The sequence below is a fragment of the Molothrus aeneus genome, chromosome 3 (genome assembly GCF_037042795.1).
Source record: "Molothrus aeneus isolate 106 chromosome 3, BPBGC_Maene_1.0, whole genome shotgun sequence".
Classification (NCBI taxonomy): domain Eukaryota; kingdom Metazoa; phylum Chordata; class Aves; order Passeriformes; family Icteridae; genus Molothrus; species Molothrus aeneus.
In genome coordinates, this window is record NC_089648.1 from 113298637 (window position 1) to 113313447 (window position 14811).

At 65.5% G+C, this 14811-nt stretch overlaps 2 protein-coding genes across 3 annotated transcripts; one reads left to right on the plus strand and one right to left on the minus strand.

The window, feature by feature from the left end:
- Positions 1 to 1509: 1509 nt before the first annotated feature.
- OST4 (oligosaccharyltransferase complex subunit 4, non-catalytic) lies at positions 1510 to 2327 on the plus strand. Of its 2 annotated transcripts, none has more exons than XM_066547698.1 (2): positions 1510 to 1639; positions 2052 to 2327. In XM_066547698.1, exon 2 carries the CDS (start codon positions 2053 to 2055, stop codon positions 2164 to 2166), a length of 114 nt encoding a protein of 37 aa, XP_066403795.1. In that variant the 5' UTR covers positions 1510 to 1639; position 2052; the 3' UTR covers positions 2167 to 2327. The 2 variants fall into 2 exon arrangements, with proteins under 2 accessions (XP_066403795.1, XP_066403796.1); XM_066547699.1 differs by having other exon boundaries at positions 1545 to 1666.
- AGBL5 (AGBL carboxypeptidase 5) lies at positions 2282 to 14193 on the minus strand. Its single transcript, XM_066547697.1, has 13 exons — positions 13950 to 14193; positions 13361 to 13532; positions 12796 to 12962; positions 12001 to 12178; positions 11566 to 11744; positions 9659 to 10223; positions 8614 to 8783; positions 7193 to 7328; positions 6530 to 6720; positions 5449 to 5654; positions 3080 to 3180; positions 2792 to 2838; positions 2282 to 2668 (listed from the first exon to the last, which is right to left on the minus strand). Exons 1-13 carry the CDS (start codon positions 14144 to 14146, stop codon positions 2380 to 2382), a joined length of 2598 nt encoding a protein of 865 aa, XP_066403794.1. The 5' UTR covers positions 14147 to 14193; the 3' UTR covers positions 2282 to 2379.
- Between the last annotated feature and the right edge of the window lie 618 nt (positions 14194 to 14811).

Consider the following 14811-nt stretch of genomic DNA (forward strand, 5'->3'; position numbering starts at 1 on the left):
GCCGCTGGCACCGGCTCCGGCACCGGCTTCGCACCGTGCCCCGCGTCTCGGTGACCGCCGGTGGCCTCGGTGCTCAGCCCGCGCTGGGCACAGCGGCCACAGGTCCCTGCACCGGCACCGCATCCTGCAGTGCCACGTCCCCGCGTGCCCGTGAGCCCGTGCCGGGCGACACGTCCCGGTGCCAGCACCGAGCCCGGTGCTGCCCCGCGCCCCCGGCCCCACCCCAACACCGTGCTGGGGACACTGGGGACACCGGAGACACTGGGAACATTGGGACGGCAGCGGTCACACCGCGGCCACCCCGGGCCGCCGTGGCCCCGAGCCCACGGTGATGCCATGGCTTCCCCGGCCCTCGCGGTGACGTCACGGCCGCACGGTGACATCACGCCTTGGCCGCGGCCCCACGGTGACGTCAGGCGCGGGAACCCCCCGCCCGCGGGGAGCGAGGGTTAAGCACAAACAGCTGGCGGCAGCTGGAGGGGGAGGGACCGCGGGAAGGGATGCGGGGGAGGGACACACCGGGAAGGGACGCGGGGCTGAGGGGGCCGGGCTGGGCCTGGCCGGGGGCCGGCCGTGCCTGTGCCCGAGGGGGATGGTGGCATCGCCTCCGTGCTCCCGGGGCCGTGGGGGGCTATGGGGATCTGTGGGGGGCTGCGGGGGCCGTCTCTTGGCCGTGTCCCAGGGGACTCCAGCCCGCGCTGGGGCTCCGTGGCCGAGTGTGGGGGGCACAGGGATGGGCCCGGGGTGCGGGCAGGACCCCGGGGGGACTCGGTGCTGGGACCCCTCGAGTGGGGACCATCAACACGTGCCAGACCCCGCAGGCCACCGCAGTGTGACCCACACATCACAGCACACCCCAGCTCCGTGTGGCCCGGCGTGCCTCCAGTACGGCCCAGCATAGCCCAGTACGGCCCAGCACAGCCCGGTACAGCCTGGTACGGCCCAGTACAGCCCAGCAGCTCCCAGTACGGCCCAGTACGGCCCAGTACAGCCCAGCAGCTCCCAGTACAGCCCAGTACGGCCCAGTACGGCCCAGTACAGTCCAGCAGCTCCCAGTACAGCCCAGTACGGCCCAGTACGGCCCAGTACAGTCCAGCAGCTCCCAGTACGGCCCAGCACAGCCCGGTACCGCCCAGCACAGCCCAGCAGCTCCCAGTACGGCCCAGTACAGTATAGTACAGCCCAGTAGCTCCCAGTACAGCCCAGCACAACTCAGTACAGCCCGGTAGAGCCCGGCACAGCCCAGTACGCCCCAGTAAGTCTGTGCAAAGTCCAGTGCAGCCCATCCCCCCGAGGCCCCGCGGCCCCGCCCGCTGTCAGCAGCCGCAGCGAGCTGTCATTAGGCTCATTAGTGCTAATTAGCCGCGGCCGCCCCGAGGCCGCCCGGCCCCGCCCCGCCCTCGCGCCGCGCCTTGTATGGAGACGGAGCCGCCGGCGGCCGCCAGGGGGCGGGGCGAGGCAGTGGCGTCACCGCGGCGGGGAGGGGCTGGACGCCGTGACGTCACCGCAGCCGCGAGCCCGCCGCTTAGCCGGGGCCCGGTTGCCGTGACGTCACCGCCGGGGCCGGGCGCCTCCCGCCGTCCCCCGCGGCCGGAAGTGGCGCGCGCAGGGAGACGTGTCCGAGCGGCGGGGCCGGAGCGTGAGCGCGGGACACCGGGGGGACCAGGCAGGGGAGGGAACCAGGGGGAGAGCGGGAACGGGACAGAGAGCGGGGCACCGTTGGGCCCAGGCTGGAACGGGAACCGGGGGGAGAGCGGGGCACCGGGCAAGAACGGGAACCGGGGGACCGGGAAGGAGCGGGAGTCGGGACACGGGGGGGAGAGGGGGAACGGGAGGACCGGGCAGGGGAAGGAACCGAAGGGAGAGCGGGGCACCGGGGGGCCCTGGGAGGAACGGGAACCGGGGGGAGAGCGGGGGACCGGGCAGGAGCGGGAGCCGGGGCACCGGGAGGTCTGGGCAGGGGCTGGAGCCGGTGCATGCCGCTTCAGCGGGTGCCGCCGGTGGCGGGTCCCCTCGCGGGATGCCAGCGTGTCCGTTCCCCCGGCCCGCAGGATGATCACGGACGTGCAGCTCGCCATCTTCGCCAACATGCTGGGCGTCTCGCTCTTCCTGCTCGTCGTGCTGTACCACTACGTGGCCGTCAACAACCCCAAGAAGCAGGAGTGAGGAGCCCGGGGAGCCCGCCCCGCCATGGCCCCGCGGCGCCGCCGCTCCCGCCCGTCCCGCCCGGCCCTCCCTGCCTCCCTCCCGCGGGGCCGCCCCGAGAGGCGCGAGCCCGAGCTTCTTCCAAACCGGCTTTAACGGAAACACGATGATACACGACAAAACCGTGTGACGTTATAACCAACACCCCGCGGGAGGAGCGGGGCCGGGCGGGGCTCAGCGCAGCAGCAGCGGCGCCGTGGGCAGCAGCCGGGCCAGCGGGGATCGGTGCTGCGGGGCCCCGGGGGGGGACAGCCCCGGCGCGGGCAGCGACAGAGGCGCCGCCGCGGCCTTGCCCAGGCGCTGCAGGCACGGGGCGGAGCAGGGCCGGAGCAGCTCTGCCGGCGCCGCCGCTGCCCGGTACGGCGGGGCCGGGGCTCGGGGCGCGGGCGTCTGCCCCAGCACGGGAAGGGTCCCTCGGTGCTCAGCACCCTCGCGGGGGGTGCGGGGGCCTCCGGGCAGAGCCCTGCGGGACAGAGAGCGGTGTCAGTGGGGCACGGTGCTCCCGGCAGCCGGGGCTGTCTGCTCACCCAGCTCTCCCTGCCTCCGGGGGCTCCGCGATGAGCCCGCAACTGGCAGCAGCACCTACCCAGGCCTTCCTGGGGCTCTCCGGGCATTCAGCTTCATTGGCAGCACCTGTGGAGAGCGGGGGAAGATGATCAGTGCCAGGTGTTTGTCCCCCTTTGTCTTGGGGAAAGTGTGTGGGACAGAAATATCTGGCAGAGCCCTGCAGCTGGGGAGGCTCCAGCCCCTGAGGGGCTCCCAGTCTGTGCAGCAGCCCCCCAAGGGGCCCACCCAGCAGAGCCATGGGGCAGCCCCTTCCCTGGGCCCTGCTGCACGCCAGGTCCCTGTCCCTCCCTGCTGGTGCCCCTGGTACCTGCAGAAGTGCCATGTCCTGGAGCTCCTGCCCGCCTCGCTGGGCCTCCCGTGGTTCGTGGCTGGTGCTCAGCGCTGCCCGGGTGCCCTTGGGCACGGACCCTGTGTGACAGAGGAGACAGAGCTCAGCCCTGCTGGCCAGGCCTCAGGGCCATGCTGGAGTCACCAGCTGGGCTGGGGCCGTCGTGGGGCACAGTGGCACAGCCTGGTGGCACAGTGCCCTGCAGTGTCGCTGCCTGCCAGCTTTGCCAGGGCCAGGTCCCAGCACCGAGGGGTGGCCCTGGCAGTGGCCGGTGCCAGCGGAGGATGGGATGGGCACAGAGCTCAGTCCCAGCCTGTGCTGCCTGTGCAGAGGGCTCTGCCCCAGCTCCAGCCAAGCTCCTGCCTTGGTGTCCCACAGCACTGGTGTGACCATGCTGGCCAGGCTTAGCCAGGAGAGAGGAGCTGGGGGCACAGCTGTGCCCTCTGAACCGGGCTATGTCCTGGGCCATGGCACATCTGCTCAGCCAGGGGAGCTGGGGGGAAAAAGGAAAAAGGAAGGTGTTTGGGGGCCTGGCTGCAGTGCACAGCACTGAAGGAACACACCTGAGTTGCCTCAGTTTCTGCTCACCTGGTTAAAGTCTTTATCCCAACCCAGTTTTCTCCCCATCCCACTGAAGATGTGAGGTGGGGGGCACACTGCCCACTGGGGGGAAGCCAGGGCCAGACCCCATGTGAAATAGGAGCAGGAGCCTCTGCTGGGCAGGATGGGCCACAGCCCCTGCTGGCTTCACCTGGACTAAAACAGCACAACTGGTGCCAGCCTCGGCCAGCAAGGCCAGCAGCAGCTGAGGGTGTCACTGGGGGTCTGGCAGACCCCCTCACCCCAGCAGGGACACAGGTCTGGGCTCCCAGGGTGTGGCCAGGCTGCAGTGGGACACGGGGAAGAAGGGGGGAGGGAGGGACAAGACCAGGGCAGCAGGGTCTCCACCCTACCCCAGCTCCAAGCACGCTCAGCTCCTTCCCAGCTGCCTGGGAGGGCAGAGGCTGGGGTGGCACAGCCAGCCTGAGGGCACCAGCACGGCCCTTGGAAGGCAAAGCCAGGGCTCAGAGCACCCCTGGGCCCTGATCCCTGTGCAGACACAGCGGTGCTGACAGTGCTGGGCCCCCTCGTAGGTGGGGAGAAGGTGGTGGGAGAGCTGGGGGAGGCAGCCAAGCTGATGCCAGGGCTGGGGGCGCTCTGGAGTGGCCAGGCTGGAAGCAGGACAAGCTGTGCCAGGGCAGGGGAGGAAGAGCCGGGTCCTGGTGCCAGTGCCAGGCAGCATGAGGGTGCAGTGTCCCTGGGGCACTCACTCTGCTGGAGGAGGCCGTGCCACTGGGGAGCACAGGAGGCAGCAGACCCCAGCCAGTCGGTCCTGGGGACACCAGGGACCGGGCTCTGCCCCTCAGCTCACACAGTCTATTGCTGCTCATGCCCCTAACTGTCCCCAGTCCCTTCAGGCAGGGATGGGGCCAGGGCTCACTCCAGGCAGGCCTGGCCAAAGGAACAGACGGAACAACGTGCCCATGAGAACATCAGCCTTTTATTTCCTCCCCACCATGTTCTCATGGCAGACAAGACACAGTCATGACAGAGGGCTGGGCAGCAAACCCCAAGCACAACACGACCGACGGACACCAGAGTAACACAGCTCAACACAAGCACAGCTTCAGGCACACAGGGAGGCACCTGCCCCAGCTCACAGCCCCAGCCCTTGGAGCACGGTGCCCCAGGGCTGAGCCCCACAGTGGATGTGGGCACAGGGCTGCAGGGCTGCCACTGCCTGCCCCCCACGGCCCTGAGCCCCTGCCCCACAGTGGCCATGCAAGCACAGGGGGCACAGCCAGTGTCCTGCCTGACTCTGGCACCCCACTGCAGCACATCAGCCCCCAGCAGAGGGGACTCTGCATGTTGGGAACCCCCTGGTGCCCCCTGCCCGCTCACAAGTCACAACCTACTGTTGCCCAGCCAGTGCCTCAAGAGGAGAAAGGCACTTTGGTGTGTCCTTGCTGGCCTCAGGAACGCTTGGGAGCAGTGGGAAGTTGAGCAAAGGTTTTCTGTGCTGGCTTCTCCAGAAGCCCTTTGGTCCCGGCCCGGGAGGGGGGTTAGGGTTAGGCTGCTCCCTGCAGCCCCAGTGCCTGGGGATCCCCACATGCCAGTGGCGCAGGAGCTCAGCTGGGCTGTGCCGTGCCAGCCCTGACCGCTCCTGTGGGCCAGGCCCCTCACACTCACAGCTGCACACAAAGCCACTGTCACTGTGTCAGGTGCTGAGCTCCCTCACGGCCGTGCTCCTGCCCAGCAGCTGGACAGGCGCCGCAGCAGGCGCGCGAGGGCTCCCCAGCCTGGCTTACCTCTGCCCAGGGCCGGGCTGCTGCCGCCAGCCCCGGGGCTCTGGGAGGCCACGGGCACAGCCGGGGGCCTGGGGCTGCCCAGGGTGAAGCTGGGGGAGGCTCGGATCCGGGGGGAGTCCTGCTGGCTGCCCCCGCTCCCGGCGGCGCCGCTGCTGAAGCTCCTGGCACGGGGCAGCGCGTTGTCAGAGGCCGAGGTGGGCAGCCCCCTGCGGGCGTGAGAGAGGGGGGTCAGCCCAGCACGGCGAGGGGGCTCCCCTCTGCACCTGCACCCACCAGCACAGCCCAGCACCGAGGGCAGAGCCCTGGACTCCTCCTCAGGAGCTGGTGAACAGCTGGGGACAGACAAGGATGTCACCAGGACTGTCCCTGAGAGCCCCAGGGCCCTGCACTGTACAGCGCTGTCCCAGCAGCGCTGTCTCAGAGCTCCCACCCCCAGTCCCAAACCAAGGAATTGCTGAGTTTGGAAAAGGCCTTAGACACCATGGTGTCCAACCCCTCCCCAGCACAGCCCAGGCCACCACTGACCCCATACCCCAAGGGCCACATCCACAGGGCTTTAAATCCCTCTGGAAATGTTGATTCCACCCCTGCCCTGAGCAGCCTGTGCTGGACAGCCCTTTCCAGGTGGGAATTGTTCCCAAAACCCAGTCTGAACTTCCCCTGGCCCAGCCTGAGGCCACTTCCCCTTGTCCTGTCCCTGTTCCCTGGGAGCAGAGCCCGACCCCCACCTGGCTCCACCCTGTTGTCAGGGAGCTGTGGAGAGGAGGAAGATCCCCCTGAGCTTCCTCTTCTTCAGGCTGAGCCCCTTTCCATCTCCCTCAGCCTGTCCCATCCCAGCCCAGTGCTGGACGTGATGCAGGAGACACCTCCCAGATTACTGGGGCAGGCAAATCCCAACCAGTTCACTCGGTGCCCATCTCTGCTGTCCCTGGGAGCAGAGGGACTGACAACCGCCGTTCCCAGGGCTGGGAGGAGCTAGGGCCAGGCCAGGTGACCCTGGCAGGTGACTCACTTGGGGACATTTATCATCTCTAAGTGCCGTTATCCTGCAGCTCCCACGCTCGCCCCAGCCAGCCCTTACGTGGAGCTCCTGGGGGGGGTCCTGGCACCTCCTCTCCTCCGCGGGCCCCCGGCGGTGCCGCGCAGCCCCCGCACGTGCTTCAGCATCCAGGCACGCAGGTTGCCCAGGCAGGTGTGCTCCGAGAGCACGATCCGCGGCCAGGGGTTGCACTCGGCCATGTCCAGGGCTGCCACCGCCACCGCCCGGCCCACCTGCCCGGGACACGGCACACGTGAGGGGGCACTGGGGTCAGGGGGAATGGGACAGCGTGGGGCACGGGTGAGGGGCATCGGGGGACAGCAGGAACAGCAGAGTGTGCGGCACAAGCACTGGGCCCAGTGAGAAGGGGAGCACAGGAAGAGGGGAAGCACGGGGGATGAAAGGGGGACACAGGTAAGGAAGGATACAGTGGGGGGCACTGGGGAGGGGAGCAGTAGTGAGGGGCTCACAGGGAGAAGAAGCCACCAGGATAAAAGGGGCATGAGAGGAGATGAGGGCATCAGGAAGGGGATGCCAGGGAGGGAGAATGCCAGGGAGTGGGGGCACTGGGAGTGGGGGCACTGGGGAGAGGGGCAGCTCCCTAGAGCTTGGGACAGCAAAGCAAGGGGAGGGAAGAAGCCGCAGCCCCAGTCCAGCCCACCCTCGGGATGTCACTCCCCCTGCAGGCTGGCCTGGGCCCCGTACCTGCTCGAAGAGCTCCACGGTGTAGCGGGAGGGGAAGGCGGGCGGCGGCGGGGGGCTGGCACGGCCGTTGTCATGGCAGGCCCCCGGGATGCTGTTCACCGAGCGCCCCGTGTTGTAGTTGCACTCCAGGGTGTAGCTGTGGGGCACGACGGAGCCCCTGTTACCCACAAACCCGCAGCAGGGCTGGGGTTATCCCGCATTATTCCCCTGGCAGAGCCACTTCAGCAGATTCAGGGCACTGGAAAGGGGATCCCACCACACCAGGGAGGGGGTCCTGCTCCAAAGGACACAGAAGTGCAGGGGAAGGGGCAGGGTTTTGAGGAGAGCCCCCTCTGACAGCAGGAACGGCCCACGCCCTGTGTGGGGATGCACGGATGTACCAGAGATCAGCAGGATGAGAATTCGGGGTGGATGTCTGAGAGTGGCACCCGAAGTGCCAAGTCCCTGTGCGGAGACCTCTTGGTCACCTCTGGAAGGTGATGGGGAATGGGGGGGTCCCTGATGGGTAGAGAAAGGGAATTATCTACTGTCACCACCAACAATTCAGGGAGTGGGCAGCTACAGTCTTCCCCTGACCCTCAAGGTGCCTTGGAGCACTTTCTTCTGGAGGATGAGAAGTGTGGGCTAGGAGCTGCCAGCTGGGATGGCTCCCATGTGTCCCACCGGTCCCATGTGTCCCACTGCAGGGCCAGCACAGCAGAAAACCTGAGCAGCTCTGTCCCAGTCTGCCTGGGGCCCACACATGCACTGGGAGCACTCCCAGCACTTTTTGGGATGTTGCTGTTGGATCAACAGCTTGGGCTGCTCCAGGTCAGCCACAGAGCAAAGCTCCCCAGTGACCCAAGCCCAAAGCCCACATGTGTGTGTGCTCCTGTGGGGCTGGACTGGTGCTGGGCACAAAGCAGCAGCTGAGTACACAGCAGGCGCTGAGGAAACTGAGAGAACCTCCAGTCTGTGGGTCTGGCTGCCTCACCCCGTGGGATGTTCCCAGGAATATCCCATCCCTCGTGGGAGAGGGATGGATCACAGGCATCCCCAACCCCCGGGATCACTTATGGGCTGAGGCTGGAATCTCACACACAGCCATGGGGATGCTGTGCCCACTGCAGCTCTACTTAATTACAGCTCAATATAGCCAGGAACACGCAGGAAAGAGGAGAATTCCCCTCAGAAAGCTGTGCAAGAGCAGGGAGAAGCAGCCAGAGCAGCTGCAGAGGGGTGGGGAGGAACAGGAAGGAAAGGAGCCTGGCTGAGCCTGCTTCTCAGGAACACAGCAGCAGCACCCGGCACAACCAGGCCCAGCCTCTGCTGACCCGCCCTGGGGCCACTCTGGTGTCTGTCCCACAGAACCGGCTCCCCTTTGCCCACATCCCCCCCAGCAGAGGCTCTCTGTGCCCCCAGGTGGCCCCGAGCTGCCCTACCTGTGGATGATGCCCAGGGCCTTGTAGACGGCCACGCGCCCGCTGCCCTCCTTGGACTGCCCATCGCGCTTGTCCCGCGCGTACATGTTCTTCTCCGAGAAGTTGCAGCCCGTGAAGTCAAAGTGAGGGGAGTTCAGGGAGATGAGCTTGGGGAACAGCATGTTCTCCACCTGCAGAGGGCAGGGAGCAGCAGGGGTGAGGGCAGCCCTTGGCTGCTCATCCTGATCCAGTGCCAAGCACAGGGTGGCACCAGGGCCCGCTCTGCCCAGCTCCAGGGTCTCACAAGCTCCAGCTGTGCCCAGGGTATAAAGGAATATGACCCCTGTTGATGGAGTGACAAAACTGTCCTTTGTCCCCTTAAAAAGGAAAAAAGGCCACAAGTTTCTCTCCTCAATTAGGTGAAAAGACACCTCATAAGACCTGGGGACTTCACCTCAAACTTAAGGACAGCCAATTGGACAGGAACCAAAAAGTCCCACCTAAGCAATTTACTAGAAGAAGAAGAGAACAAAGAAATTAATGACTTTTGTGAGGTGTTTTACCAGGAGCAAGGACCTCTTGCACCTGGCTCAGTTTTTCTCTGTAAAGAGTTTTGTTATTTTGCCTTTTATTAAAACCTTTTTATTTCCAACACTACTACAGAAGCCATCCTGCTGATTTTATGCCTTCTAAGGTAGCTGAGCTATCTTGGGTGTGAAATAAATCTCCAAGAGCCTAGGAGGCCTGGCTGGAGGAGACCCACATTTCAAGGGCATGCTGCCCACCCCCCGATGGGCTCTCCTGACAGCCACATGGGAGCCCACCCTGCTGACCCTCACCAGCTCCCAGCGGGAATCTGAGACCTCCTGCTGCCCTGGTCACCACACTGGGGGAGGAGAGAGAGGAGGAGGAAGAAGAAGAAAGGAAGGAAGGAGAGGAGAAAAAGGAAGGAACTGTGAAGGGGTTCCAGGCCTCTCCCCCAGCAGCAGGAGCACTGGGGCCCCTGGGCAGAGCAGCAGGAGGGTCCCGGCAGCCGCAGCACGGCGGGTTTGGGCAGTGCCCTCACCTGGTCGTTCTCGTCGCTGAAGCTGTTGCCGTACATGAAGCAGCCGCGCTTGGAGGCGTGGCCGTGCAGGTCCACGTAGTAGGCGAGGCCACTGTCCCGGGGCGCGATGGGCTCTGCGGGCTCAGCTTCGGGCACCGGGGCTGGGCCGGGCGTCCAGGGCCCCTCCTGACAGTGCTCGCTGCTGTGGCTCGATGGCAGGATCCAGGCGGCTCGCTCTGAGCTCTCTGACAGCTGGGCATCCTGGGCCGGCGTCCTGGGGCTGCTGTCAGCCGGGCAGGAGCGGGTGCCGGCACGCCAGGAGCCGGGGGAGTTGCGGAGGTTGTTGGTTTTGTCCAGCTCTGATAACGCGGCCTCCACGGCTGGCATGGGACAGTTGGGAGACTTTAGGCTCAGCGAGCTGGTGCTGAGAGGGGAGACAAACGTCCTCCAGTCCGGAGAGCCGGGCAGGACGCGGCTGTGCACGTGGTGGTAGAGCAGGACGGCCTTGGCCCCGTACACGGCGGGGTGCAGCTCGGCGTCGGGGTGCAGGTACTGCCGGTTCAGGTTCACCCCGCGCGAGTCGGTCCTGCGGGGAGAGCAGAAACACCTGAGCACCTGCCAGGGCACCCTGGGGCAGCAGGCTGAATTGCTGCTAGCACGGGCCAGGGTAAGGAAGCAAAAAGGGCCTTTGCATAATATCCACAGATGTTTTATTCAGCCGCTTGGTGAGGTGATCAGGTCCCAGCACCCACATACACGGAATCTCAGTTTCCCTCTGCAGGGGCCTGGGGGCTGACCCTGGTCTCAGGGCAGTACAAAGATAAGGGCCAGTCAGGGAATAGGGAAGGACTGGCTCAGGGACATAGGAACAGACAGAGGAACAGGGGAAGGAGCCAATGGGGTCTAACAGCTTTTTGAGAGAAGCTTCTTGTGTCTCCCTAAACCAGGGAATGCCTCCCCACCCCAGGGTCTCCACACCCCGGCAGAGCTGAGCTCGCCTTGGAGCGCTGACACAGCAGTGACACTGCACGGTGTGGCAGAATCCTGCCCCCAGAGACAGCAACCAGGAAGGGGCTGGAGCACCAGGAGGGGCTGAGGGAGCTGGGAAAGGGGCTCAGCCTGGAGAAAAGGGGGCTCTGGGGGGACCTTGTCACTCCCTGCAACTCCCTGACAGGAGAATGGAGCTATGGGGGGGGGGTCAGATTCTGCTCCCAGAGAACAGGGATAGGACCAGAGGGAACAGCCTCAAGCTGAACCAGGGAAAGTTTAGGCTGGATATTGAGAACGCTTTCTTCAGGGTAAGGGCTGTCCTGCCCTAGCACTGGCTGCCCTGAGCAAGGGTGGATTCCTCATCCTGGAGGAGTTTAAAAGCCCTTTGGCTGTGGCACTTGGGGACAGGGGTCAGTGGTGGCCTGGGCAGTGCTGGGGGTGGTTGGACTCCATGGTCTCACAGGGCTTTTCCAACCCAAGTGAATCCAGGATTCCATGATTTTATAAATGTTACAAAAACCATAGAATCAGCTTTCTGAGATCCCTTCTTCAGCAAACTCACAGCCTTTTCCACATCCACACCCATCAGCAAAGGACACTCACCTTTTGCTCACATCTACCAACCAATACTCAAATAAACCATTCCTGCTTTTTTTCCTTGAGGGAACAGTTGGACTCAGTGGTCAGGGAGGGTTTTGCTCACATCTACCAACCAATACTCAAATAAACCATTCCTGGTTCTTTTCCTAGGAGAATTGTTGGACTCAGTGGTCTGGGAGGGTTAGGGTTTTACTCACTTCTACCAACCAATACTCAAATAAACCATTCCTGCTCCTTTTTCCTGGGGGAACAGTGGGCCTCAGTGGTCTGGGAGAACTTTTCCAGCCCCATGAAAGCCCGAGCAGGCTGGCAGGCAGGGCAGGGGGCCCTGCACTCACCGGTAGTGGCCCCGCAGCACCCCGTCGGGGTTCAGCATGGGGATCAGCTTGAACACGAACATCCGCCGCAGCATCTGGGCACGGGGGTCCTCCTCCCGCAGGATGAAGTCCAGGAAGCCGTTGAAGACGAAGCTGGAGGGGGTTTCTCCTGGGTGGACTCTGCTGCTGAGGAAAAACACCTGGGGACAAACAGATGGGCTGAGGGGGGTGTCCTGCCTGCCCCAGGATACTGTGATAGTGAAGGGTCTCACAGACTTTGCTCCACAAACTCTGCCCAAACGCTCCAGCCCTTGGGGCCACAATGCCATTCTGGTCACAGCCATGGGTGCTGCAGAAAGGTGCCACCATGGGGGCTGCTGGCCCCCAGCCCAGCCCAGCCCAGCCCAGCCCAGCCCAGCCCAGCCCAGCCCAGCCCAGCCCAGTGTGGTCTCTCACCCTCTTTCCAGTGAAGCAGTGAGGCCGGGGTGTGCTGGTGTCTGGGAAAAGCTTGTCCAGCCGGGGCTCCCGCTTCTCCTGCATGCCATGGCACGAGGTGATGGTCAGCAGGTCCACACGCAGCTTGTCCAGAGAGTGGCACAGCAGCTCCCGGTGGTAATAGACAGAGTCCAGGGGGCTGGGGGGGAGAGGGGATCTCAGCCAGCCCCAGAAGCTCCCAGCTGGGTGGGGAATGCTGCCCACACTCACAACCCTGGGAGCTGAGCAGCCCCAGCCCCACAGGGACCACCCCACATCTGGGCTGTTTGCTGCCAGACACCCTCAGAGCCTGCTGGGAGCATGAGCAGCTGTTCCTTCTGGGTAAGGAGGGGGGCCCAGGGCTGGGTTTGCCCTGCCCAAACCCCAGCTGTGAGAGCAGTGGGGGATCAGCTCAGGCACAGACCGACTGGCACAGAAGGTCAGGTGATCCCACTGGGGAGATAATGCCTGCCAGCAGGAGGGACAGGGCACTGAGGGATTCATCCCACCAGGGAGGTGACCCATTCTGGCAGGAGGGACTGGGCTCCAGAACAACAGGGCTCCTCGGGAATCCCGTGGGTAGCTCAGGGCAAGCTGCTTGTGCAGAGCTGGGGCACAGAGGATCACAGGCCAGGCAGCTATAGGGAGGGCACAGAGACCCTCCTGCTGCAGACAGAGCTCCCCCAGGGGAAAAACCCCAAGCAGGCACAGGCCAGGAAAGGTGTGAGGGCCAGGAAGGTGGGACAAAGGCCAGGAAGGTGAAAGTGGGGGGCACACCTGCTGGGGGACATGTGCCTGCAGTCCTGGTAGCGGCCGTCCAGCTGTGCCAGCATGTCCTGGCATTCCGTGTAGGAGAAGGGGTAGCAGAAGGCAAAGTAGGTGGTGGCCCCACGGTGCTCCAGGAAGCGGTGCACAAAGGACAGCACAAACTGTGTCTCCACCACCTGCCAGGGACACCAGGGAGAGGGCTGGGCACGGCCTGGGGGCAGAGCCAGCCCAGCACAGCCCCTGCTGCTCTCCCCAGACAGGGCCCAGGGGCAGAGCCAGCCCAGCACAGCCCCTGCTGCTCTCCCCAGACAGGGCCCAGGGGCAGAGCCAGCCCAGCACAGTCCCTCCTGCTCTCCTCTGGCCCGCAGCAGGCACTGCGTGTGCCCTCTGGCCCTTGGCTATCCCCCTGGCACAGCAGCTATTGCTGCTCCTGTGCCTCCCTGGAGATGCCAGGAACAAAGCAGCTGCTCCCCCAGCCCGGCTGGCCCTGGGGCTCACCGCAGAGCAGGAAGCGAAGCGTGGCCGTGCCCCCGAGCTGCCCTGGCCCGAGCACAGGGTCCCTCCCGGCTCTCACCTGGAAGCTGGGGCGCTGCCGGATGCGCTCCCAGCGCGGCCGCACGGGCAGCGTGCGCACGAAGGGGGTCATGCCCTGCGCGTACAGCCGGCTCTGCTTGTTCATGTTCAGGATGTGCAGCTTGATCAGCTTCCCCGGGGCCCCCCCGCGCACGCTGAAGTAGAACCAGGACCTGCGGAAGGGAGCAGCGGCCTCAGCCCCAGCCCGGGGATCCCCGAGCTCTCCGCTCGGGGATCTGCACCCACCCGGCCCCGCCGGGAGCAGTCGGAGCCCCGGCGGGGCGGAACCGGACCGCCCGAGCCCCCTCCCATGGCACCCCCGGCCCCACCGCTCCCTCCGCCAGAGGCGCCCACCCCGACTCGGTACCGCCGGAGCCTGTTAGACCCCCCCGGCCCGGGCACCGACCCCCCCGAGCCCCCTCCCAGGGAACCTTGCCGGCTCCCCGACCCCGCCGCCGCCCCTTCCACCGACAGCCCCAACAGCACCCGGCCGCTCCCGGGTCCCCGCCAGAACCTTTCCCAGGGGAATGAATCCCCGCGGAGCCCGGCCGGTCCCAATGGGCCCTTCCCGGTTCCCCGGCCAGCGGTACCTGTTGCCGTTCTCATACTCAGTGTGGGCGCAGTCGGGCCGCGTCCACACATTGAACTCGTAGTCGGCGGCAGGGAGAGCGCTGGCGCGGGCGGCGGGGCCGCCCCCCGGCTCTGTAGGCCGCACCTGTTCGACGTGTGCCAGGTTGCCCGAGTCGAAGCGGGAGCTGAAGAGCAGACCCCCGCAGCGGATCTCCATGGCCCGGCAGGGCCGGGACCGGCATCGCCCCGGGACGGCCGCGGCACGGCCGGTACGGGCCGCCCGGCAACAGCAACGCGCGCGGCCATTGGCTGCCGCCTCCCAGCAACCTGCCCGCCCATTGGCTGGCGCCTCGGCAACGGCCGCAGCGGCACTGGGGCCGCGGCCCCTCTCGACCACGCCCCTCCCTAGCAGAGATAGACCACGCCCCCTCACGAAGCAGATCACGCCCCTTTTGCCGCTGGTCACGCCCTTTCGTGGCCAGGACCACGCCCCCTATGGCAATGGCCACGCCCCTCGCCGGGCTCCGGGCCGGCCGCGTCCCCAGAGGTGAGACCGGACAGAGTGGACAGTGGGTGCGAATGGACACTGGGTGTGAGTGGACAGTGAGTGTGAGTGGACAGTGAGTGTGAGTGGACAGTGGGTGTGAATGGACACTGGGTGTGAGTGGACAGTGAGTGTGAGTGGACAGTGGGTGTGAGTGGACACTGGGTGTGAGTGGACAGTGGGTGTGAGTGGACACTGGGTGTGAGTGGACAGTGAGTGTGAGTGGACAGTGGGTGTGAGTGGACAGTGGGTGTGAGTGGACACGGGGTGTGAGTGGACAGTGGGTGTGAATGGACAGTGGGTGTGAGTGGACACTGGGTGTGAGTGGACAGTGGGTG

Bases quoted from the DNA above. Each gene is read 5' to 3' on its own strand.
- OST4 (XM_066547698.1), top strand. From the start codon at position 2,053: ATGATCACGGACGTGCAGCTCGCCATCTTCGCCAACATGCTGGGCGTC.
- AGBL5 (XM_066547697.1), bottom strand. From the start codon at position 14,146: ATGGAGATCCGCTGCGGGGGTCTGCTCTTCAGCTCCCGCTTCGACTCG. The intron at 5,655-6,529 runs GTAAGGGCTGGC...TCACGCCCGCAG, and splicing joins ACCCCCCCCAGGAGCTCCAC to GGGGCTGCCCACCTCGGCCT. The intron at 3,181-5,448 runs GTAAGCCAGGCT...TCTGTCACACAG, and splicing joins CAGCCCGGCCCTGGGCAGAG to GGTCCGTGCCCAAGGGCACC.